General features: G+C 38.7%; 1 protein-coding gene across 7 annotated transcripts in view; it reads right to left on the bottom strand.

Annotated features, from left to right (window-relative positions):
• The window catches only part of osbpl8 (oxysterol binding protein-like 8), a 61,865-nt gene that overhangs the window by 32,476 nt on the left and 1,426 nt on the right, over positions 1-27,963 (bottom strand). For 4 of the 7 annotated variants that reach the window (XM_028425356.1, XM_028425363.1, XM_028425381.1 and 1 more), the window contains exon 2: positions 11,650-11,747. In XM_028425356.1, the coding sequence (XP_028281157.1) occupies positions 11,650-11,694 (45 nt within the window). In that variant the 5' untranslated portion in view covers positions 11,695-11,747. Of the gene's footprint in view, positions 1-5,111; positions 5,236-11,649; positions 11,748-27,963 lie in introns of those variants that run through there. The other 3 variants (XM_028425409.1, XM_028425372.1, XM_028425417.1) reach the window with 3 other exon arrangements.

The raw sequence follows: 27,963 nt of genomic DNA, 5'->3' as shown, positions 1-27,963 counted from the left end.
ACAACAGAGCTGCTTACAACAATAAGGCAAAGGGATTAAGAAACTGTCACTGAACGTCAGAGGTTGATTAACAAAGGCTTTGAGGAGAAGCATCAACGGAGTGTTTTTTTCTAATTTGATCTTGGCTCAGCTTATTGTCTCTCAGTGGGAGTGCACAGTTAGGCTTTGGCAACTGCTTCTACGTTGCAGGACTCCGAAAGATATGTGCCTGGAAGGCTTGGTGGATTCCTCATTCATTTAAGATTCATTATACATTGTTTAAGGATTCAAGCTGGCAACCTTATGTTGTTCCCACCATTACAATAATGAACAAAGCCCAAATCCTATGACAAACCATCTTTCCTCCATCAAACTCTCTTTATCGAGACATAAACTTAATGCAGCTGTTGCCATTTTCATTGACAGAACCTGAGGTGGATACTCTTTATAAAAACCTCACCAGATCATTAGTGCTGATTAATTATGCAAATGAGCATGTGGGAGTTTTGTGAAGAGGCTGACAGAGAGACAAAGCGAAGGGTTATGGAAAATAATTCAGTTTAAAAAAGAAACAGTGACAGGAAACATGTTTCAGTATTGGTTATGTTACAGGCACACTGTTTTAGTCATACTTGTAGAATTGTCAAAAAAATAGTTTTTTTTTCTGTTTTTGCTACACCTATTGGTATTATAAGGAGTATTATATAAAATAATTTTCACTGGTATTTAATGACAATGAATCTTTATTTCAGGCCCAGGCTAGTCTAGACAAAACTAGCTAACTAGTCCTTGTCAGACTAACATGCATACAAAATGTCTTTCAAGTTTCACCTTCAAATACCACACAGTTAATTTCTTCCACCACTGAATAATTGTTCCAAATGCATGTGTAGTGCAAATAAGATGCTGCTGCACACACTCAGTCAGAAAGTGTTTTAAAGAAATCTAGGATCACACCCAAAGTGTCAACAATTTTATATATATATATATATAGTAAGAATAATTTAAAGGCATATTATGCTCTTTAAGTAAAAATGTTTTTATAATATCCTGACTAACTTAAAAGGCCTTTCTGGTGAAGCTGGGCTGAAGGTCAGACACACACACCCAAACTGATTATAGACAATGGGAAAGCATACAGCTGAGTTTTCTCCACTGACTGATAAATGAGAACTTTTTGACCACAAACTTGTGCTGCATAAAATGTTCTGATGCGACTCATTCCAGGAAGTCATAATGGGTACAGTATATATTTAGAATTTCTTTGTCTACAATAGATGATAGAAGAAATCTGTTGATCCAAAGCATATCCTGCATGGTTTTAGAACAGATAAAGCACGGTAGTGTTTCAGTTTGCATTGAAGTGTTGTGCAAATATCAGATATTAGAGTAAGTAATTCATGGGTATTAAGCACCAAGATGTCAAAGAACATAAGTAAATACAGAAAACAAAGCCGGCATTACTGTAACCGAGAACACGGTGAGCAAACTTTAGCCTGCTGTGTTTGATGAGGGTGAAGTCAAATAATGAGTCAGAGCATACACGCTCCTAATGACAGCTCACATACTTAGGACCCAAGCAGTATGGAAAAACAACTAAATATCTAAACTAAATATAAAATTCTGTAACAAGGCTTTTCTTCTGCTTGGGAGAGCCAGTGCTGTTTAATATATTAATGGTATGCCCCTTTAAACACATTCTGCAATTCAAGCCTATGCATCATAAGGTTTTACTTTTACATTAGATGACATACTAGATGGTTAGGGTGATGACAGGAGTAGATGGACCTTCGCTGACAATATACAAAAACCTTTAAGATGGTACTTATTATTAACAAAAAAACTAAAGCTATATTTGGGCAACATTCAGTATGCAGTAAAGGTCTATATCGGCACACACGTGTCCAAACCCCACAGCTAAATTCTATCTTTGTACCTGTTTCTTGAGGTATTTTGGTAAAAAACATGGACGGCACAAGTTCATAATGTAAGTATCTAAATATAGACCATTCTACTGAAATACACAGAAAAACTGACATTACACCCCCCACCCCCCTGCTTCAAACACAGTACTGTATCTCTGCCTCTGAAAAGATGAAGAGTGCTTACGCAGGACAGAATGCCATGACATATTACATAATCTTTAAACAACACTTGCAGCACATTTCTGACCCAGTTTATTTTCAGTAGCAGAGAAAGGAGACATAACAACAACTGTTTTTTTTCATTTCTTTTCTATGTCTGAAGGGAATCTTTTGCTATTTAATGGTATTTAGCTTGAAATCCAAACATTATGTTATGAAGGCAAAACCTAAAAATACCTAATAAAAGCCAATAATATGTAAAAACAATAGCCTTCAAATCACACTTCAGCCTATGAGTTTTAGGTCATTAATATTTTTTTTTACCACAGGGGGCAACCATCACACAAATTATAGAAAATAAAAAGAGGCCTGAGTCATCACTGACACTGACAGCTTTTTTTTTTAGCTATAAAGACTAAGAGTTTCAGAACATTGATTTGTTTAGTGTAAAGTTACTATAAATATGTAAGAAAGGGGAGTCACAGCTTCATGATTTATTTATTTGGTCATTTATTTATTTTATGAAGGATTGCCACTCTCTAAGGCCTGCAGCAATGACCAAATTGTTATCAGAGATTAATGAAACGTAATGTTCTCACAATGTCTTATTAATTTGCAAAAAACAACATTGGTTAAATACTCAAAGGTAAAATAGTGACTTTCTGTGGTTATCTCCTTTGAGCCCTGGGAATGAAGGAACAGCCATTTAAGAAAGCCGCCCACCTACCACTTTCTATAATGAAGTTTCGTACAGCATCTGTTGTAACGCTGGATTAGTCAGCAGTGTTAGGAGCTGGCTGGGAGCTTTGTTTGTTTTGTAGTAAGTACTGCCTGTATGATTGGATTTACCTATTGCAGTCATTATGATGTATAGCTTTTATAGAGTGCATTAGCAACAAGTCTCACATGACTACCACAATGCAATGTGGGTTCAGCATTCAAAACGCTTTTCAATTCTTGGCAAATTTCAGTACAATTTTGTATTGTCTACTAAAACCCACACTCTGCAAATAATGTGCAAACAACTTATTTGTAGTTTCCAGGAAAACCACAAGTTGATATGTTGTCAACTTGTTTCACTCTCTGCACCAGCCTTGATTAAGCAACCTGATACAGTGCTGCCTGTGAGTCGGGCCAGGGTGTTCCGCTTTAGAGTATGAGGCACAGGACTCTTCAAACGAGAGAACCCATCAGAGGCATGCTGCATGAGAGAATGTAAATTCTATTTAGCCTTATTTCCACACATGATGGGCGCTAACTGAAATCTCCTGACATCGAAACAAGACTGTGTTACAGCACAGCAGTGAAGAGACTGTGGAAGTCATTTGCCTGGGGGAGGAATGATTGAAAATAAATGCAAGTTATACCTGCTATTTTGCCCACAATTCATAATTAAAAATAAAAAAAGGTTTCTGGATTTCACAGGCCATAAATAAGTGAATACAATTTGTATTTGTGGGTATAAACAGCCATAGTACTGCAGTCCACCAAATCTCAAATATTCTCATCTGCGGCACGAGCTTAGTGTGAAAACATGGAATGGCTTTATCCATCAAAGAACTAACACATCTGTCAACAAGAAGTGGGGCCCAGGCCAGAGCCTGAGTTTAGCCAGGCAGAAAGCCATAGTACAAGATGCAGCTATTAGTCACAGACCAGGCTAAATGGAGAAAGATTTATAGTTGGAGTTAAACTACATCTGGCATTATGAATAAAATCATTTCCACAGAGTATGGCCAGAGCTGTCTCCATTGTCCAAGATCCTGTCCACAGTAAGGTCAAGGCACTATTAACGAAATTCCAAGGTAATTATTCATTTTAGAATTTGGCAGAGAGGAGAAGCTACATTCTTGCTGTCTATCAGAGTGGATGGCCTTTAAGTCTAAGTGTTTAAATGTCTGTGTCAACTATGCTGAAAGACAGGAAGCCTACTTGGTCTTGATCCTTTCCAGTTTGTAAAAACAAGTTTTTTGAGTGATTACAGGGACAAAATTAGAAAGGCCCCACACTACTGCTGTCTAAAAATGACATAAGTCAATGGAGGTCTACACCATTGTGCTAGGGAGCAGGTGTGAAGGCACCAAGGAGCAGGCACAGTGCTACCTGACCAATTGCTTCTGCTAATTATTCTGCTGCACAAAATGTATGTTACTTTCCACAAAAAGGTCTGTACAGATTAAACTATTTGCAGTTTCATAATGATAGACATTGCAGATTCTGGGAGTGTAAATCACACAAAACCTAAATCTAAATTTCTATAACATCTTTCCCACCATGTCTAAACTCTAAAAGTAAAAATGGTACAAATTAAATGTGGGCTATTATCTTCCAAAAGAAAACCATAAGGAGATCATTCTCAGCAGCAGGGCGAATTCCAACACAAACAAACAGGACCTATTCAAATGGATTTACTCATCATCCTCTCTCTCCTTTCCTAACATTAAACTTAATAACAGTGTCTTTAGAGGCATCCAGAAAGCATGCCAATTAACGTGGTGTTCTTAAGAGCAAGTGTGGTATAATATCTAGCGCGTAGTATTGCTATGTAGGAAGTGGCGAAGTGCTACCCTGGAATGAATAACTGTAAAATACAACACTTGTGTAGGGTTGTATCTATTGATCTAGGTCAGCGCAGTGACCAGTATCTACACGCTTTACCTCTGTGCTACACTTTAACAGTGGATGAGAATCGCTGAACAATGAGAGCCATAAAATACAGTGCTCCAGTGTATTTTGAAAGCACAAACATGGAGAACAGTTTTCCAGAGGTGAGGCCAAACCATCTCGGTTGCAAATTGGTGGCTGGCGGTAATCCAGCACAGATTCGCTAAAAATGAAAAGAAATCTTAAAAATAAATAAATTAGCTGCATGTGTAGCCCCCCCCCATTTTTATGGCAGCAACACAACATTCTGAAGCCACATTATTTAAAACAGACTGTGCTCGGTATGATCAACTTCAACTCAGTCTTATCCACCCCACCCTGTCTTCCGTTCTGACACTCTGACAGCGATAAGCTTTGTGTACAGAAAGAAGAGGAAATGCATACCATGTGCCAGTCAGCCAAGGGAGGTGAGTTTGTCGCCACTATTGCATCTTAGTCTCTTAGACTAAACCCGGTACGACAAGCCACTGAGCTCAGCCCTATTTCTCTCCAGCTCAGACACACACCAAACACTGAAGGGAGGCAGTGAGAACAAGCATGCAACAGTTTAAGCCTCCTCCCTCTGCCCCGTCTCTCTCTCTCTCTCTCTCTTTACAGCTCTTTTTTGGTATCTTCTTCTTATCACTTAGCTTCCTGTAGTTGTCTTGTTTTCTTACCTTGTAAATGTGTTACATCACTAGTTGTGTATACTCTTCCACTCATTTTATCTTGTCTTAAAAACACTTATGATTTTCCATCTTTCTATATTTTCTATTTCCATATTCTGTCTTTCTGTGGACCCCCTGTAAGGCATTTTCACTACAATCCATCTCTTTCTTCATGTTTTTCAGACAAGCATCACCTGACACCAGAAAGCAGCGGAATACCACACAACCAAAAAAGAGAAAAAAGGAGGTAGGCAGCCTGTTGTTTACAGAGGACTGAACTGAAAGCCACAGTTAAAGTCTAGTGAATTAGTGAATTGAAGTGGCTCTTATTGGAGGACAAAGCTCCAGTACAACTACTGTATCCACCTAGTTCTTTCTCATGCTCTTGTTGACTGAGGCCCCTCTGCACCAATAAACTGCTGAGCCACATCTCCATAGCCATTATGGAAAATTGCCCCAGAGGAGGACAAACCAATGATGTGGACACCCTGCAACCTTATTATAGGCCTGATAATGCAAGCTTTAATGCACTCACTTCTACTACTGTTTCCATTAACCTGCTTAACTGTTTTCCATTGAGTCAGGGGTGTAAACGAACAAGGTACAAGGGACTGGAAAAAAATGTAAAGATAAAGTAACAAAGTGTCAACAGTTGTCTTTCCTATTCTCTTTGCCAAGTGACTCAGACACTAGCATGTGCTTTGACATATTTTGTTTGCTTTTAGATATTTGCATGTCTGCTGCTGGGCAAGTTTCTTCAAGTAACAATTTAAAATTTTGTGAAGATGACTAAGTGTCAGCTTACCTCCAAGAGGGATTTCATCAGTGTGAGTGTAAAAACAAAACAAATCTCAAAGATAGAGAAGAAGTGCCTGTGTCCGGTCGGCAATGAGCTACTTTCAGTGTCTTTCAGTGTTTGGTGAAGTCTGGCTACACAACAAGGAAAATACAAAATATTTTTTGAAATAAAAGCACTTCTAATGACTACCAACTATTCGGTACCGAACTGTCAAAGACTGGCTGGCTTCTCACCACATCCAAACTCCATTCGTGATTGGCTAAGAGACGGAAACAACCATGTGCAACAATATAAACGTCATCAAAAAACTCAAGCAATCCAGATGATGCTGTTTAGCACTTACACATGGCGCCCAGGACAAGAGAGAATTTTCACACACTCATGCACTGTACTGTGGTGGTAGTGGATGTAAAACAACCCAGGACTTGCTTCTTTGAGTCTGAAAATAGCAGAATCATCCAAACAACGAAACCGCATCAATCAACCTGGGAAATGTAAAGCTCATTTGCAATGGAACATTGGCCTTTATAATTAGACTAAAGAGTTCAGCTGCAGGCAGGAAACTCCTGCTGAGTGTGATTCAGTTTGACTTTGAAAATGTTTTCTTAAGGAAGAAACAACAGAGTAACCATTTAGGGTAGTGACAGAAGCACAAACCCCCTTAAGCAGCTATCTTCTTGAGAAATTAAATTGAGACATCTTTTAAAAAGGAGAAGCTTAAACATAAAATGACTCAAAATGTCCCCTGCGTCAGAATGTTAAAACCCAACTGTCAAGTCACACCAACATGAATTACAATGGTACACAAACGTTTGGGCACCCCTTAGGAAAATCACTGCATCAGTTTGTCACTTGCTGAGCTTTTGAGGCAGCAGCATAATCTTAACATATACCTGAAACATTTCAATAGTGCATAAGTTTTAGCCCAACAGAAACATTTTCGTTGTGCATTTAAACAAAAATAGTCATGTACATAAATTTGGGCACCATTTTTTATTACATTAATTCCAAGACCTGTAGGGATTTATAGATGACAGGTTGCAGCACAAAACTGCTTTGATTAGCTTGTTAGATGTTCAATTACAATCATGAAAAAGGCTGTTTAACAAAGGTACCTGCTGGCTGTGCCTGTCCTATGTTCTTTCTTAGAGAGTGGAAACATGGGGGCCTCTAAACAGCTCTCCACTGACCTACAAACTAAGATAATTCATTATTATAAATTAGGAGAAGGGTACAAGAATCTGGAAGGTTTGGACTGTCTATCTCCACTGTCAGAAATGGAAAGAAGAGTCACTGTGAAGGAAAGTTAAGGTAGGCCGAAAAAATACGACGAGCCACAGACTTTTGAAAAAAATGCGTTACAAAACAAAAAAGGCAACAATTAAATGAGCGTGTCTTTAGGTGTCACACACAGCACTGCTACAAATTATCCTATTGACATATGTACTTTATTGCCACCTTGCCTTTTTAAGATACTGTGTCAATAAATTCATACTGTCCACCCACCACCTCAACCTAGAGGGGATGAATAAATCTTGGCAGGAGACAGCTGCCTTCTGCTGTGCTTAGTTAAATCTTGGATGCAGATACCCCACATCATATAAAGCTGAGTTTTTCGAGCCTTTTCAAAGTTACTGAGTATTTTTAGACATTTATTTGCAGTTTTTCTAGGTCCAAGGCCAGGCTTAAGCTTAAGCTTGCTTTTCCTATTTACTTTAACGGTGAGAATGTGTCTCTCTTTAGCCCAGTCTGTCAGCTTTGCTCCATCAGTCTGACCACTGATGTACATAAGCTGATGCAGTCACACTTCTTCAAAGAAACCTTAAAATAATTTAGAGCAATGGTTTTTTTGTAGCTTCGTGTAGTTTATTCCTGTCATTTGTGGCATAGTAGCATCTGACTTTTAAAAAATCTACCAGCTAAAAACATCCTTTTCCAAACATAATAAAGATTGTCAATACTGTGTGAAATGTCAGTGGTAGTTGCACTGTTTCTTGATTACTTGTAAAAATAACAGATAGACTGGCATTTCTGATGGAAAGTGACCAGCCAGTCAGAATTTGTTTGAAGCAAGATTATATTTACTTGTATATTTCCTCTGCTAATATTACACATGTATACAGGTAACACCATATTTAGCATTATCAGCAACAGGTTGAGAAAAGAGTTTGTGAAGGTTAGTGGTCACTTTCTCTGAAGTAATGCACCCAACAACTCATCAAATCAGGTTATAGGTAACTTTATTTTATCATCATTTAATAGAACAACTCATCTATTTCAATTTAATTGAACGCTTTGGAAGCCACAAGTTAACATCCACCTGCTTAATCTTAAAGGCTGCTCGTCAGTTCTATCATTACTTTGAACTGAGCTTTGCCAGATGATCATTCAAAAGGTATATATAAGTCTTGAGTGCTGAATGGCTTAAAGGTCCATTAAAATATAAGTATATTTTCAAAAAACCTAACTGTGAGTTTGGGCAAACCTTTGCACTTGCTTGCATTGAAAATAGTTTATTAATGACTTGCACCATTTGTCAGCTGTTATAACAACATAACCTTGGCAACAACACGTAATTGTAATGTTACAGTAGACACTATGTCATACTGCATTAGAGCAGTATATTATTCTAAGGACTGAATATGCTGAGTTACTAGGGTTTAGGTGTTATTCAGAATGAACATAGAAGCTTGGTAGAGGTACAGTACAATTGATTTTTATATTGTAATGTTTATCTTGGGTACCATTTGAATACCATTACTTCAAGATAAAATCATTTTTGTTTGTGTTGCTTGGGGGAAAGAAAAACACTGTTTCCTAGTAATAATCTGCATTGCATTCAAGCCTTAGACTTACGCAGCACAGTCTTGCCATGAACAAAGGGGGTAAAGTGTGTTGCCAAAGAGCAATTTAACAACCACAGAGGACAAACGTTTTTCTCGTTAATTTGAAATTTTCTCAATTGATGATCACCTAGTCACAAATCCTTATCTACTATCTCTAAGCTCCCTCAAACCTATTATTCAACTACATAATGGCTGTCTGTGTGCCTTTTCACTGCTGCCTATTCTGAACAGCGGGTCACCAGTGCTTTCATTACAGTAAGTACAATGCTGACAGCAAACTGAATGGTGGTTGGATGTGTGAAATGGAAGGGGGCGGCTGCCATAAACCTTCCTCCTGACTGTGAGGATGTCAGAGCGAAGGGAGAAGCGACAGACACCTGGCGTGCTTCCCAGAGCCTTTCATCTCGTGTTGGGAGCCATCCTCCTTACCAATGGGCCCTTTCAGTAAACAGCAGGAAAAGCCAGCAACACAATATTCCCTATAGTCTAAGTCTAACACTATCCTGGCACTACAGTTGCTAATAATGTGTGATCAAGTATAATACACACTACATCAGAACCTCCACAAAGAAGGTTGACTGCAAAATCACAGAGGGGCACTAATCTAATTCAATCCAAAAGAAAATATTTAAAAGTAAATGTAATGATTTAGGAAACAGCAGTTTAATTGTGAAGATACTAAAATTGGCTGGGGAGAAGGCGGGTAAGAAATTAGCTTGCACTAATAACATATACTGAGCGTTATTAAAACTCCCTCCCACTTTGAGCAAGACCTAAAGAAGAGGCTCTGCTCCCATTCAGTCCCACTGTTTCATTGTATGTGAGGCCTGTGGGAGAGGTAGCCACTGTTATTACCTCAGTTATCTGTAATTGCATTTATCCTGATGCTTACTGAAAAAATGGCTACTGAGGATTATAGTTAAGGTGAAACAAAATGGCACAATGACAACTCAGGCAGCAGAGAGAAGGGAAGTGGTATTTTTGTGTGGGTGAGTGAAGACAGAGTGAAACTTGTTTTGAAATGGTTAAGGTTCTTAAATGAGATCAAAGGTAAAGGCACAATTTGATCTAAAGGGGATTTGGTCCAATAATCCACATATTCAATTGTTTTGTTACAATAGGTCTTTAAAAAAATAAATGTAGTTGATGGATTTTTGTTTGTGTATCGCACTTTCAAAAGTCAACCAGCAGTTAGATTTGTCTGCCCCTTAACATGAGCTCAATCTTGGGCTGAATGCAGATAAGCCTAAATATGTTTTAATGTTTTAAATGTGCCACCTTTATGAACTTCTTTTGGCATGACACTGCAACATTGAACAGTGCAAAACAATTTAAACTGGATGAAAACGTATTTAATGGTTTGTCGCTTTACACACAATTTCTGTCCCTAGGAAAGAGGATGTTGAAACAATACACTTCTGCGTGACCTTTAATCATCTGCAGCCAGAGTGACAGTCATGTCCAACTACTGAGACAGACACACACATACCACCCTGACACAGTTTAACCACATGCAGTAAGGTAACATCTCCACAGAAAGCCTGACAAGCCAGTGACCAGTTGACAATTTTAGGCTAATTATTAGGGTTCAGAGTGTGTACCCTTGGAGCAGACACCCTGTCACTGATGCCAGCTGGAAACAGGAACCCTTTCCCACTTGAGACTATACATGGAGGGTAAATGAAGACCACCAGCTATTAAGGATAATTATCAGCGTCTAAGAGGCAGTGAGACAGGTGTAGAGGATTTACAGTTAAAACTAAGTCTACATTACATACTGCAGAGTTGAATCTTTATGTACTTTAATATCTGTCGCAACCATTATCATTTATGGTCAGATTCATAAATACTGGAAGAGTGATGATGGTTTTCTGGCATTTAGCCCTTTAATTTAAACTAAAACACTCAAAGTACATTAAGAGTGTGACATTTTCCAATTATGAATTAAAATACATTTTCATACATGAAACACATATTTTAGTTCTCTTGTTATTCCATGACAACTTTCAACATGAGGTCTAGAGATTTGTCTGGGCAAGTAAAGGAGGCCATCATCAGGCTAATACACACAAAATAAACCCATCAGAGAGACAGCAGAAACACAGGGCGTAGTCAATACACCAGTATGGAACATTCTTATAAGGAAGTTAACTGGCAAGGTCAGCAACAGTAAAGACCTGAATGACCACAGAAGACAACTAAAGTGGATGAAGACAGAGTCCTGTCCATGGTGAAGAAGATCCCTTTCTAGTCAAGTTAAGAACACTCTGGAGGAGGAGGGGCATGTCAAGTCTAAACTTATACCAGACTGATAGCAAGAAAAAAGTATGGGGAAGGAATGGAACAGCTCATGTTCCAAAGCCTACAACATCTTTACTCACACATGGTGGAGGCAGTGTTATGGCATGGGCATGTATGTCTGTAATGGACAGTGGAGACACATATTTATGATGTGACTTGACTATGAAGATACTTTCTGGAGTGTATAGATATATACTCTGATCAGCATTCTTCACTAGCATTTATGAACTTGACGGAAAACATGCTCTGTTATTTGAAATTTTTAATTCTAGATGAGCTCTTTTTTAAAATATTGTGGGAATGTATCTTACACAATGGTAATGACTTACCAAAGTTTTTTCTGGTTCCTGTTGGGACTCGGAGGACGACTCCATGGTTGGGTTAAACCAGAGTCAGGCCTGTCAGCGCTGCTCTGATGATGCCATAGCTGTGAGGAAAAGACAATGTGTTACCATAACATAAAGCAATTTAATGTGTCAAGCATCTTTTGAAGGATGTTTTCAATGTACAATTGTTCAATTATTATTAAAAAAAAGTGTTTTTCCTGCATTAGCAACAGTCAAAGTGCCACTTCACTTTGTGTGGGATGACTAGACTAAAAGCACAATGAAGGAGCTACTGTATATTTTTGCCACTGAACCAACCCCTAACACCCTTTTACATTTAAACAAGGGCGCTGTGGCTCAGGCCTTCCATTAAACTGTCTGTTTATTGTGCAAGACAGAGAAAATAAAGCATAAGCCTGCCTGTCCCGCCCTACCTTTTGTCCCTTATAGAAGTGTTGTATCTAACATCCATCCATCATCTGAACCTTCTTTGTCCTGCATAGCATGGTCATTGTACATGTACATTGTACATGTTGCATGTGCAATGTACATGTATGTATAAAAACTTCAAATTCCCCAATTAACTAGGGGAAAATGACTAAAAGACAAAAGTTATTGTCAGGGTTTCAGTTTGAGTCAGGGCTTTTATTTTGTAGATCTTTTGTGTTATTATTTTTCCTGTGTTATGTTGAATCACTGAAATCACCTTTTTGAGTGTTTTTCGACCTGCCTTTGCTTAGCCCCTTTTGCTACCTTTGCCATGCAGACTACCTACGGTACTTGTGTATGACCATTGCCTGTTATAAAGGACTGTTTTTGCTTAACCCTAACTGCCTACTGTCCAGCACTTGTGTCCGCCATCTTTAATACATTCAGTTAAAAACACTCACTGTCACAACCACCTGTCCCTCAACAATAGAATCCTTGCTTGTTTGCTTTCACTATACACATTTCACTGCACACAATATGATACAGGTCCAAACTCTGTTTGCAGTTTTGATGTCTGTGTTGGCTAAATCCTCAACATGAATTCATGAACAAGTGGCACCATCTGTTAATTACACTATGCTTTTGGGGAGATTATTTTAGGTGAAGCAGCTGCCTGCAAACACGTGGTTGTTCTAATAACACTTTCATGATTACAGCAAGCAGCCACTCATGCCGATTACTGTTTTGTGTTAATGTTAATGGTATGCACATACATGGTGTGACCACCTGATTACACAATGGCCATTATAAATGGTGTTGTATTTGTATTTAATGTGACTTGAAACCTCTGGCAAAGTTTTATCTTATCTTATAAGATGGTAGTAATGACTATGGCTTAGGCTCTGCATAATGAACAAGCTTGATATGTGTCTGCAGTGCCATACACCTCACCATAAATTCTACCACCAAATTACCAAGGGTAATCTAGTTAAGGCAAGTGAGTTATGCAATTAGTTAAATAATTTGGTTTGCCCTTCTTGCCTTTATCCATTGTGCTGAGGTCACTTATTTGATCATGAGAAAGCACAGCCTACTCCAGCCAAATCAGAACCAGTAGGCAGGATACAGCAGGACACATAGCTGCTTGTTTAGCTCCCAAACCATGAAATAACTAGGGTTATGTGCATCCAATGTTCAGTTAAAATACTGTGTACATTTATCAAGTGATGCTGACTCTGAGTTTAGTATATGCTAAAATCCAATTTTTTTCAGTAAAACTTTATTTGATCATCAGAGGTCTTTATATTTGTATTCTCTGTTAAAGTTCATGCACAACTACATTCTAAGGGTTTTATAAGACTCTGGTAACAGGCAGGATGCTGCTGACACAATTCTCCCCTTGAAGTTTTCAAGAACAGAGAAAGAAAGGAAAGAAGCCGTTCAGAAGATTCTTAGCAGACGTTAAGAGACAAAATAGGCCCTAATAACAGACCCAGGACAGGAGGTCATCCAGACAATGCACCAGTCACTAAATCCCCTTTCCAGTCATTCTGCTAATGCAACGCTCCAGTGCTCCGACAGCCTCTTGGCTCCTGCCAGCACACACACTTCTTCTGGCTGCAATTCTCAAGGACCCATCACACCGAGACGGATGCTTTCCACTCTCCATTCTCAAAGCCAACCTTCCACTCAGCTGGGAGCAGGAGCCACACAGCTGAGGTGGGAATATAACAGAGAACTCTGAGTATACTGTGTTGCAGTGTGTGGGAGTTTAATTATTGTTGCTGTTGTTATTTGCGTCACAAACATTTAATACAGAGGTGACAACAGAAATCCCCTCTGTGATGCATAAAGTCAAAGTCTTTAGTTCCAGGTCTTATTCTGGCCTGGACTGACAAATTCTAAAGACAGAATATGTCTCGATTCTGCAGCTTATTTTTAAATGGCTAAAAGGGAATTGCCTTGCACAATGTTTGTTTTTCTTGGGCTACATAATGCATCATAAGACAAATCCAAACGTGTACTTTTTGTAGCCACCCTCCTAGGGTGAGCCTCATCCATCCCTTTACTGGAGTCTGGCCAGGTCAAGTTTGCAACAGACCTCAGTATCATTAGGCCACTGAGTGGCTTGTCTAGCAAACTCCAGTTTTTGTTAATGCAGCTGGCAACAGTGATAGGCCCATGGGTAAAATTCATGCCATCTTAGGTCTGTTCTGCTGCCCTGGTGAGGTTTCTGCAGGTTCCGATTAGAGTGGGCTGCACAGCAATATAAGAAGTACCGCCACCAGCTGCAGATGGTGGAGCTGTAGTCAGTTTATGTGCCAAGGACTCACAAGGGAGGCAGTTGACATTGAGGACTGTCACAAAAGTGACCTGAAAAGCTTGCAGGAAGGTAAACAGAGAGAGTTTCAAACCTTTAGAAAGGAAAACAGGGGAAAAAATGGTCACATGACTTTTTGGCAAGATTATCCAACCTTTAAAGTAGGCAGATCATTATCTCGTATGATTACTACATACCTTAAGTATTTTGTCTTGTAATAAATAAGACAAGCCAGTAACAGACAACCCACTCTGCTATGCTTCTCTTGTTTTCACCCGTACAGTCAACTGGTTCATACAAACTGTCACATCACAGTCTGTTCCAGATGTACCACAGCTGAGCTGTGAGCTATAAATCATTGCCAAAGATAGAGGGCAAATGCACAGGGAATCCTAAACTTGTGGCTTGGAAAGGGAATTCTCCACTGAGTCAAAAATGACTGGGCTGCATATGTCGAGAGACAAAGTCTATGACATCAACAGTATGGTTTGTTACCAAAGCACACATACTGTTGTGAATGCTGACAAAAATTGCTGGCATTAATTTTCACTGACCTCCCTGACAGTCACAACCTTTCTTTATGCAAAAAATAATAATAATAAATGTTTTTGCAAATCAGTAGAATGTGTTTAGATTGCTTATTGCTACTAAAAATGCAGTAGACAAATTTTATGATTTTGATTTTAGTTGAAAAAGGTACAGCGCTGCACAAGGGCAAGCAAGGACAGCAATCATTTGAGGAACCTAAGCTGATGTTATTAACCACTCTCAAAAAGGGGTGGCAGCTCTGCGACAGTCAACATGAGAGCCTTTATATGACTATTACTGCTGTCACTGCAGTGTTCTGAAAATGACTACTAGTGCTTCAGTGAGATATGCAGAGCTACTATGCGACATGGGTGCTGTTTGAATATAGCTGTTAGCATCTAGTGGTCATTTCCAGCGGTTTAGTCAGTGTTGGGTGTGTTCGTTTTCTTTGTTACCTGTGTTTGCAACTTTTTCTCTTTAGATTTGACTTCCCAATTGGGATGACAATTACAAGTGTCTCTTGTTAAGCTGGCTATCTACAATCCATTGATTTAGCTGTATAGCCAAATCAACGGCTTGTAGATTGTAGGCTTGTGTGTGTGGCCGTGCTTGCACGACTCGTTGCTATTATCACAGTAAAACACACATTAGATTAACAGCAGCGGCCGTAAGCTCTTCCTACCAGCACGTTCATGTGCACACACAGTCTTTGCATTGCATTGAGAGGTAGCAGGGGGGTTTGGTCATTAGCAAATCAAAGACAAGTGAAGGCTGACACATATGGGTGCTCTGACCTGAAGCACCCATGGAATCGGCACCTATATTGCAAGCTCGTAGAGCAATCGCGGTAGTTCAGAAAGTCTTTAAAACATTAAAGACAATGTGTTGCTATATACAAAATAATGCTGTTTTTGATACTTACACTTCAATGGTCAATTGATGCCCATTTTCTTTAGATATTTCCTGCTCATAAAAATGCATTATAAAGCTTGTTATTTTAACAACACAAAACACAGCAATGTGTTTTTGCTGTGCGTCTTATAGAGATGGCTCTGCTATAAAAACACACAGCATAAATAATAATTAATTCAGTCATTAAGCTCCTTAATGGCCATGGTATGTGGTGTATGCAGATGCAGTGTTTTTGAAGGACTTTTGAAAGCTTTCAATGCAATCATTAAGCTGCTGTCATTAGACTGCCCATCTAATTAGAATGACCCCAGTATGTGCAATCAATAAAATTCTTTGTGTTACTTTGACACCTGGTCTGCCTACACAGATGTCAGATACTTCAGACTCAGGCTACGTCTCATCAAGATGTTAAGTGCTAGGCAGGTAAATGCAGCTATACGAAAGAAAGGCAGGAGTATCCACATACTGTGTGCACACTGCTTTAACATCAGCGGCTGAAAGCCACACCTTAAATAAAGTAAAAGCCTGCCTCCTGTGATGCTAGTGTCTTGGTAAACCTGTTGGCGATAGAACGTGCTTTGAGCTAAATGCTAATTAAAATTAAGATTCTAGCAATACCAACCACATGTCAAATTAAGGTTTGGCAGAATTGTATTATTTGTTTTGCATATTGTAACAAAACAAATGGCTGCAACATGTATTTGACCTCACCACTGTCACAACAAAGTACCTCTGAATAATGCAAATTGCTATACACTGTTTTTGTCTCTGCTCAGTGACTCCATTTAATTATCTGATGACATGCCCTTCTTGCTCATTGCACAACTAGACTTCTGTTTTCAACAAAAAACATATCCAAATAGCATATTAGGTTGAGTTGTGTGTGTGTGTAGGTTCTGTTTTACTAATTAAATTTATAACAGAACCTAAACATACCTTAAAACAAGGTACTAAAGGTATTTTCCGGAATCTTTCCATCCCCTTCAATACTAGTAATAACGCACCATTACCTTCACCACTAGGAATTCACTCACATGCATCAATACAAGCATCTAATGTTCTGAGACCTGCAAAGGATCAGCTTTTTGAAAAAAAACTAGTGCAAGCAGGTTAGATGTAATTTCCAATAGAGGAAGAAACACTACAGGAAGCAACACTACAATTGTCAGCTTTGCAGGAATGAGAAACTGATAGGTTTTTAGAATTGCTCTCTATGAGGAAACTGGGGAAAGGGGAATTTGAAGTCGCCTGGTTCAACGTAATCATCTGCCTGTCCCACTTTGGTGCTGTGCTCGGGGGGGGGGGGGGGTCTTTATAGAGAATTAAACCATGTAGGCCAGGGAGTGAAGAATATTAATCAACCATGTAGGCAGAGGATTGCCTTGGTAGACCACTGAGAATCCAGCTAGTTCATCAGAAGAAGAATCACTTTTCATTCCCCAAGCGAGCATGTGTGTATGTAGGATCTGATATATAAATAAAAAGAAAATAACTCTTGTAGAGCCAACAGCTTTGCACAATTAAATGATGTTCAGCTGTGCTCTAGCACAGATTAAATCTCATCCATGGCTTTGTCCCCTATACATTAAAGCAGTTGAGACCATCCTGACAGGTTAGATGAAGAGGTTCAATCTGAAGAGTGAATCTGTATGCACATTTATGTCTAACCCTTTCTAAATAAATAGCAAAAATATTATTTTACACATTACATAAAATGAAAAAGATTGCAAATATTATATTCTATTTTAACATTTTTAAATATTACTGTACCTGATACACCAGTGTCTGCTTTAGCTTAGTGTGTTTTACACTCAATAAAGCCCATTATGACAATATTTGCTTCCACTAGCTGATAGAAATTTAATGGCAAACCCATTGTCTCATGTGCCACATGCACATACACATGCACACTACAACATATTAAACATAGCCAAACAGAGCTCTGCTCAACTAGAAACAGAACAACCCAATTCAGAAAAAGCATAATTCTGACATTTCTTTTCTCATCACTTTCTCTCATAATTGTGGTCAAAATCCACAGCACCAAGCAGGTCACCTTGCTTAAACACTTTAGGATGCAACAAGGTGACTCAGCTCTCACCAACACTTATCTGATCTGAGAGACGTGGATGGGAATGCTGATAGGGAGGATGAGAATGAATGTCTCAGCTCCTATGGTGTCAAGGAGACTGTGGTGTCCCCCTATTATGGGGAGATGGAGAGATGCTGTGGCTGTCTTGCTTTTTAACTGACTGCTGGCTCACAACAGATAGAACAAGCTATCCCTGCTACAGAGACAGAGAGAATGGAGCCACAGCTTCACTACTGAGCCACAGTGAAAATGTGTATGACGCATTCAGCTTCAGTTGAATAATATCTGCCTGTTTGTGTGTGTGATACCTCTTGCATAACGGAAAAGGGAGAATAAATGTGAGGCTGAGATGCCGGCACATTTAGATCAGAGATGAAATCATTTTTAACACAGTTTGAAGGACTGGTGAACATCACAAGGAAGGGCATAGGTCACAATAGCAGAGTAACATAAAATGTTCCACTGACCAAAGAATGACCTTTAAAGAAAACATCATAATAAGAATTGATAGACATAACCTCTACATGATAAGCAGCTGGATGTTTATATTTCACCCCATCATCTGAACCTGGGAATCAGGACACATCGTCAGGATGTGTGATGTGACCTCAGCACCAAAGGGTTTCAACATAGCGTGAAAACAAGACACAACCCATAGTAAAACAAAAACAAAAGTGAAAGTAATAAACATAGTACATTTGTCTGGGTCAATTGCAGGTGAATTAAACATATAAACATAGAAGCATGGAGGGACCTAGTGCAGCATGCGTAAGAGACCAATGCAAGGAAGCATGAATGGAGAACCTACCTCAAGCTTGGGCAGCAGAAAGCTCCGTTACATTCAGAGGTTCTGAGAGACAGTGTGTGTGTGTGTGTGTGTGAGAGAGAGAGAGAGAGAGAGAGACCTAGAAATGACATCACTATGTTTTTCTCCCTCCTCCTCTTGAAATGTAGGCTAGTGCTGCAAGACTGCCGGTGTCAGCGCCGGAGCGGCAGTAAGAGCTCTCTCTCTCTCTGTGTGCAATGACACGTAAGGAGGAGGAGTATGCTTTATGTTTAAGCTTTTCCACTGCTTGGAGCTGATGTGTAGTCAATGCATTGCTGTCTACAACAGTATGTAAGCCATCAACACACACACACGTACAGATAGACAAACTCCTGAATCAGATAAGATGAATTCTCTGTTAAATTTGTCACATGAAAAAATGCACATAATTATGAAATAGAATCAATTTAAATTTCTAAAGATAAACATACATGGACATGTTGTGGCTTTGCATTAACAGAAGGATTGCACAGAGAGGTACAAAACTGAAACCTGTGCATCTCATCCCCTGCTTACAGTCTAGCTAGGTAATAATAATGTTTTTTCTACTCAATTTAGACAACAATGTTTAATCTTGATACAAGCGGAAACCTACTGGTATAATCAATGAATCCCATATGCAAGTGTTCACAATTGCAGTTCATCCTGGAGCTTTTAGAGGCTGGTTCCAAAAATCAATCCCCATAGTCTTCCAGGTTAAAATAGCCAAACTTTCCAAACATTAACATGTTTAGGAGTTTGAGGGAGTCAAAATCTGTGTATTGTGCCGGTTCAAAGATCTGGACCTAGTCAAATACCAATACAATTAGACATTTCATTGTTGAACAAAGAGGAATGTCACTCTACAAATAACTGTAATTATCAGCCCAAAATGTTGCCCAAGGACTCAGTTGGCTAACCCGAAAAAATGTGTTGATTGTCAATTGACAACAGCAACATAAATGATTAAAGGACATTAAAGTAAAAACCTAACAAAAAATGGTTTAAATTCTATCTATGTTTTAAGCATTTGTGATTTACTACTCTACCACTAATGCAATCATTAGATCACTAATATAATCATTAACATGTTATGACCCCTGAAAGGTAGGGTTGGAGATTTCATTCTAATGCACTTTTTGTTAAATTAGTGTAACTTCTCTTTACAATTCGATAGCAACCGATTAGTTAGGCAGTTTCGCAGTTTCTCTCACTGAGTTTTCAAAATCTCATACCCTACCTTTAATAATTTGCTCTGGATAACAGTATCTGCTGATTGGCATCTAGTGCAATAGCTTTCACAACCCATCATCATCCTAGATTTATTGTGTGCCAATGACAGTAGGATTCCTGAGGGAGTACAGCAGACTTTCAAATGTCCTGCTGGTGTCAGGGTTGCAAGCTGATGGGAGCAGCGTTTTGTGACAGCTGGTGACGCAAATAGAAAAGCAGTCAATATTACTCTGTGCAACCTTTTACGAAGACCATACCTCCAAAGACCTCATCTTTAAAAGGATGCAGCCCCTGAATAGAGACACATATCAAGTGCACCAAACACCAAAGTGTTACCAACACCAGAGTAGGGTTGGGCAATATTGGCAAAAAAATGTATAATTGTGGCATTTAGCTGATAACGATTAATTGATAACAATTGCACTTACATGTTTTTGACTCTAAATCGCCACATTGTTCTAAAATGATACTGACGAACCATCAGTCAAGTTAACTACTTCATTCTAACAGGTTAAGCTGGTAAGTAGTGATTAGGCACAAACGAGCCATGTTTGAAATATGTGTTGATAACAGATGCACAATGCGCAACTGCTTCTAAATAATAATGAAGCAAACATTTAAAGTAACTTTGTCCTTCAAATGTTAATGTCTTAAGGTCACAAAGCAGTGCATTTCAACATTAAAATTAATGAATGAATGTATGTCTGTGCAAATCAACCGGCGTTAGGTTCTTCTTCGTACTCCGGCTTAGGGTGACAGACATTGAACCTCTGTTAGGAACGTGCTGCTCCGCATCATTTAACTGAATACCACTGCCTTCCGCCATTATTGTTATTGTGGGCTCACATGTGCAGGCTTGCAGGTGATGGTGAGAGTACGTCGCACACAAAAATGAGTCATCATGACGGGCACTAATTGCCGTAATCGATAAGTGGCAAATATTAATGGGTGACAGTTTTTCTGACGATTAATTGCACGCAATACGATTTTGCACAAGCCTACACCAGAGTCAGAATTATGTTAATGACCCAGGAAGTAAACTGCCACTGGTCATTTTAATGAAAGAAATGCTATTCGGTGTCTCAGCAAATGCAACAGAAGACATTATTTACTAATGCTTTTAACTATAAACTAAGACTAAGACTCACCGCATCACCACTAATCAATTTCATGTGTATGGGAGGAAAATTGCATGCAAACTTTCTCTTTAGAATTAAGTCTACCCTATGACCTGTCTCAAAGCCACAATAACATGGAGACAACCCCTCCCTGGAACAATAAGAAACCCTGCTTTTGGCAGACAGCACTGCATTTTAATGGGAAAAATGTGATGGCTTCTCCAAGGACACTTTTCTGTGTTCTTTTGAGGCTAAGGTTATCTTTGGCGATACTGGTACTGTTGAAGCTATAGTTATACAGCATTTCTGCAGTTAATGTCTCTTTGGTAAATTTTCAATGAATCCGATTTAGGTTTTTCATGTAAAATACCTTTACAGAATGAATGTAATCATGCACTAAAACAAAGATCTCTTGGCCCAATGGTATGATAGGTGTATTTACACAAGCACACAACTTGTCCTGAAAGCATTATGTATTTTTAGCACATGCAGTCCTTCAGCATTCTTGACCTCTGTTACCCAAATGGCAAACACATTTTCAATAAATTTCCATAATTTAGTCAAAGCACCTCCATGACCTAAAATGCTGTGCCGTTTCCCTGAGGGGGTAAACTCTTATACAACAACAGGCTGATTCCAAGAAAAACCACCTATTCAACAAATCAAGAGGGCCAAACCAAAAACAAGAGGCACTGACTATGTGGAAAAATCTATCCATTTTTCTCTTTAAAATTTACTATAAAAATCTGAATTGTGTGTGTGAATTGAGAATGCAATGAGAAAAACACAAATCAAACTATTTCCGCTGCTTCTTCCCTAGATATTATACTACATGGCTGCAAATAAGCTTTCAAGTGAGAGTGAGGGAGCTGTTCTGACCTTAGTAAATGATACACTAGAAAAGTCACTTAGGAGGATTAACTACAGTGAAGAAAAATAAATAAATGTGTACAGTGGGGGCAGATTTACTAAGTAACACACAGACTGACCGCAATACAAGTTCTGCTAAAATTAGAGCAGTAATATATCACTTGTTGATCTCAGTAATATCATACACAGACAGAAATGTCATGTCTTACTATATTCAATCTGACACTGCCAGATTACCAGTTACAATGATCAAAATCTACAATACCTAAAGGGGCTGTGGGGAAGGTGGGAGTCAAATCTTTCCCACCAATCCCTGACAACACGTAGGCAAATACCATACAGTCATCCATCTCACTGTTAAACAAAGAGAACTGTCACCTTAAAAATCACTGTAATTATCAGCCAAAAATGTTGCCCAAAGACTCGGTAAAACCTGGCTAACCTGACAGAAACACGAGACATGTACCTACAAAGATTTCCAACAGTGATAAAATAAAGCATAGACTACACAAGAATGATTGAAAACAGTAATATAAAAGATTAAGGTACATTAAAGTCAAATAAAAAAAATGGTTTTAATCCTACCAGTATTTTTAAGCACTTGTTATTCACTATTATATCACTAACAGAACCAGTAAATCATTAATATCATCATTAACATCGTATTATGAGTGCTTGACTCAGTAGAGATCCAGAGCAGACCCCTGAACTGTTATTAATTTTCTCTGGATAACAGTATCTGCTAATTGGCATCTGGTCCTTTAGCTTCTTCCTCTTCTCATTGTTCTATCAAGAGGCTAGGATAGCTGCAGGCTTACCCTGAGTGCAAATTCTGTGTGAATAATGTAAGTGACACAAGTATGCAAGTTTGCGTCACTGTCCTTTTCCCCTCAGGCCACGGCTTAGATCAAAAGAGATTATTACAGCTGGACCTGTGGTGAGTTTTAGAGATTTGGTGATACAAAGCACACATTGGCAAAAAATATATACTTGTCATATGCCAAAAGCTGGTGGAGTACCGTTGACCATAATACCAACATTCTGATTAAATGTTTTTGCTGTACACTCCCTGAACATGAGAAAAACAAAACACTGCCTCACATTCCTGCTGTATCAAACAAGCTGATCAAAAATCCCACAAAAGGCTGCAGCTCTGCACAGGACTCTGCAGTCTGAACCAGTGTATTAGGACAACAGAAAGCAGAGTATTACAGTTTTTTTCTAGTCTATGCTAACAAGCATTTGTCCAAACAATTGTCACATTTCATTTTCAGAACTCTTAATACAGCGTGCACAGCATCGGTGTGTTGTGACCATACCATTTACAAATTTCATGTCGTTTTCACACAATATGCAGTCAGTAAACACATTTCTACAATGCTTACATTTTAACAGATAAGCTATACCCACCACCAAAATGATGGATCATTTTTGTCTTTTTTACAAATGTTAACACTAGGGGTGGGCGATATGGCAAACATTTTATATCACGATTCTTTAATGATAAAATCACGATCTCGATTTTATCACGATTTGTTTTTACATTGACATTAATTTGCATGTTTCTGTGTAAATGACTTCAGGTAGCTACTCTGTCACCTCTCAAAAACTATCAGTAGATTTTAAAGGCAAACAACAACTCTGATAACATGCACTCAGTATTAGTTTTCAATAAACATGAAAATTTAAATAACAATTACAGAACAAAATAAAGTTTTATTTCAAATAGGTTAAAACGAAGACTAATGTAGTTCTGTAAAGTATTATTCAACAGTCATTTAAGCAGACTGAAGTGTGCCTCCTAAGGTTAAACAATAAATACAGTATGGAGACTTAAGTAACTCTTAAAGTTCAATGTGATTAAGAACAAATGATCAAACTTTAATGGGAATCATATCTAAGGAAAAACGGAGCTGTTGCTGTCACCTCTGTCCACCGTTTACTAGAGTCCTCATATGGACGATAAAACGATCTCTCCGTTCTGGTAGATCGCCGATACGTTCAAATCCTTCATGATCATTTAGCGTCAAATCGCACAGCCCTAGTTAGCACACAACACACCACAATAAAAACAACAATATTCCAAACCTTAGCTACAGTATAAAACCTCTACTTCTGCAACAATATAAGCTCAAAAACAACACAGCAGCTCAAAAATAAGCTGATAATTAACAAACAGTTCAATAATTGACAAACAGCTGATTTATGATGGATAAATTGGGCCAACCACAGCTGATTGTAGACTGGATTGCAGAGGCAGGTGCTGAGGATTCTTCAATGAAATTGACACATAAAGGAGGACCTTGAGGAGTGATGTTTTTGGGAGTACACATAAAAAAACAAACAAAGTAATGTCTGGACGAGGGTTCATTCAGGCCAAAAGGCGTCGGCGAGGACGGAATGTTACAGGTAAAAGGTCCACAGCTGAAGTCCCAGAACAGAGAGGGGCAAACATCACAATGTGTGCAGCACTTGGAAATACTGTGTTGATCCTGATCATAGATATATACCGAGCGCCTTCATGCCTTTTTTGAATGACCTTCACCAGCACCTGGTTCCAAAGCAGGATCAAGAGGGAGAGAACTTGAGGATCTTTGTCATCACCTGGGACAGTGTGGCTTTCGATCACTCTCAAGCCATCACAACATGGTTTGAAGTCCAACCAAGACTGGTCCATCCCTATTCACCTTTTCTTATTCCCATAGAGGAGTTTTTTTCTGCATGGAGGTGGAAAGATTTTGACCATCAGCCACATGACCAGATGTCACTCCTTGATGCCATGGATGCTGCCTGCAGGGACATTGCAGTTAAAGACTGGCAAGCATGGATCCGTCATAGCAAGCGGTTTTATCCCAGGTGTATCGCCTTGGATGACATCATCGGATGCACTTTGACTGCATGTACCTTGTGAACTGAAAACACACGTTTTTCTGACAGAATAATTTCATTTTGAGTCTGATGTCCAGTGTTTTGGTAACGTAAGTGTGTTAGAGAAAGATGTATTGTAGTTTGAAATGAAGAGTTTAACAATATGTGTTTTTGAGAATAAAATTAACCATTTGGCTGATCATGTTTTGTCTGTGTGTGTCTAAGAGTTTAGAAAAAGTATCTGAAGAATGGCTAAGCGCTTGTTAGCGATTGAAAAAAAACTGTAACACTTGAACTCCAGCTTTTGAACAAGAAAGACGGGCTAACTTAGAAACTGTAACTGTATCAATGAGCAGATTAGGTTTGAGTTGTAAAAACATAACAAAACTGAGCTTTAATACTGGGGACAACAGCAGTGTAGATTTGGAAATATTAATACAGAAATTTCCTACAAAAAGAATGCCTTTAATCTTTATTCACTATTCACTACAAGCACAAAAAATTAAAAATGAATATGTCTAACTTTTGTGTATTGTGTATGTAAACTGAAAACACTTTAATCTTTCAGACTTGTCAGAGATGTATAACAGTAGCAACTTCCTTTAAAATAAGGCGGGCATGCTATAAAAACATGCTGTAAAACTGTGGAATGTAACTCCCGGAGTGCAACTACAATATAAAAAGCCCTATAGTAACCAGCAACTTGTTCGGAAACTGGAAATCTGGTTCTGCTTTTCTACTCAGAAATGCCTTTGAGAGCATTTTTCTTCTTTATTTACAAGTGTCGGCAGGAATATATTTACAGCCAATAAAACTCAAAAGTTCAAAAGTATTTCCCAAAGAGCATTAGACAGTAATGCAGCAAAAAAGAAGACTCTGGGGCTTTTGTTTCCATCTTCTTCAAAGAACACACAAGCATTTGTCCTAAGTGGTGATTGTCGTCCTTCAACTCAAATATCTCATATAAAAACATGGCTGACCTGCACCACCTGTCACATGTTTTATCCAGGATGTTTTATCTTTCTCTTGTAGATATTCAGCAGCACAACTGAAATGTCCTACAATGTTGGGTGTGGTCATTGTTGACACACATCTTGCATTGATTGTTGATTTCGTGCCTCATCTAAACAAAGATGTTGTCAAAAAAAAAAAACAATACCATCCAAGAGGTTGGAAAGATCAGGAAAAAATGTGTATAAAATATGTACTTATAGTATGACACATCACACTGGTTTAAATAACACCCATAAACAGAAAAATAGATACAGGAGGAAGCAGCAGTTCAGGTAAGCAGTAACAAGGCTCCCTCTGCATCTAAAGCTCTCAGGGCCTGATGAGGGTGGACAGTGAAGTTAATGGGTTTGGACACTTATAAAGGGCTAGATGCACCCATGCCTCCTTATCAAATAAAAAATCTATCTCAGCAGCAGACCTGGTGCACAAGAAACGCTGCTTAAGTAAACCCTGTTATAGAGACAGGTGCAATTTAAGTAAATTAAAAGCTATGTTTGACCAGTTTTGTTTGCTGTATTGGAGCCAGTGGCAGCCATGTGGCAATGAACGGGAAGATACACAGAGCAATATGGTGTCACTGAAATTAAAGCAGCTGTTTTCTTTGGTAAGCCGTGACTCTTCGCCAATCATAATAAATGGCTACTGAACTGCTTGCCTGGAAAAAAGCAGGCTAAAATGCAACCTTATTTGTGTGGCGCTGTCACTGATGTGAAGTAAGAGTCCACTATCTCACTTTGAGCGCATCTGGCATTTGTCAGAGCAAATGCATCCAATCAGCCAAACTATAGCCAGTGGCCTGAGCATCCCAGCTGGGTAGATTATGCTGTGCTGATACACTGGACCTGGCTTTTCAATAACTTTATGAGCATTTAAGCATTAGTTATGGCTCCTTATTGTGTTTTAGAAGCAGGAAGACACAGGGCTGTTATAGGACTTCTAACTTAGGTGAACAAATGAATATAAGAATAAGGCAACCGTGCCTAATAAATGCCTTCTTTATTTAGGCTCTAAGCCAGCTGATATCAGCTTTAATAGACAGTTAACTACGTTCTGTCTACTGATTTATAACCATTTATTCTTCATATACTTATTCACAGCATCACAAGCATTTTGTTTGTGTATATGTGTTTGTGTGTGTTTTACTGTTGTAAAATACAGCGATCAATAAAGCACCACTGCATGAACTAAGAAAGAAAGGTTTCTACACCCACAAGCCTCTCATATATTTAGCAGTAGTACTACAAATAGTTACAAAGTATTTCTTAACATACAGATTCATCACTTCCACAAGCCATGGGCTGACATGATAGAGAAACATGTTTCTTAAAGGTAGGGTAGGAGATTTTGAAAACTCAGTGAGTCAGCCAGATTTTTAAAGTAAACACACGCCCCTTTCTCTCTGAGCTCACCCCGAAGCCACGCCTCCCAACCATTCTGTGACTTCAGTCATCATGCATGTACCTCTCTGGTGTGCGCAGAGCAGGAAGAGAGTGACAACCAGCCAATACTCCGCGCAGGTGCGCCTCGTAGGATTGGCTGATGTTTTTAGTGTTTTATAGCTTCCACAGATGATTAATATTCTTCGTTTTAATGCGAAACTGCCGAACTAATTGGTTGCTATCGGATTGGAAAGAGAAGTTACACTAATTTAACAAAAAGTGCATCAGAACGAAATCTCCTACCCTACCTTTAAGAAAGCAGATTCAGTTCAGAATATTTTTTGCAAAGTTGGAAGTCACATCAAGTGCTTAGTCGCTTTCTTTTGTCATGCTTTTCATTAGCCCTGAATAAACAGTTCAAAAATGGTTTAATATTTGCAACAATGGCAAATTCTGCCTAACGATTCACATTTTATTTCTATAAATATTGCTAACATAACTCCCTGAAAGTCAAGCATGCTTATAACATCTTTTCGCTATCTTCTATCAGCCCTTGCCTATAGTTTAGAAAACACTTGTTCTGTTTTCTGATTTGTACACTGCCTGTGTTGTCCTTTGCAAAACTATGTCAACTTCCTTTTTTGACTGAATATTTTTTTCCACTGCTGTTCAAACAACTAAATGAAAAATGAGTTAGCTTTTCTCTGCATGTCTGTATCAATATAATGCTGGTGCTCTCAAAGTAAATT

Source organism: Parambassis ranga, chromosome 2 (assembly GCF_900634625.1).
Source record: "Parambassis ranga chromosome 2, fParRan2.1, whole genome shotgun sequence".
In the NCBI taxonomy this organism is placed as follows: Eukaryota; Metazoa; Chordata; class Actinopteri; family Ambassidae; genus Parambassis; species Parambassis ranga.
Note: the sequence above shows the minus strand (reverse complement) of the source record. Positions and strands in the feature narration are given on the sequence as shown.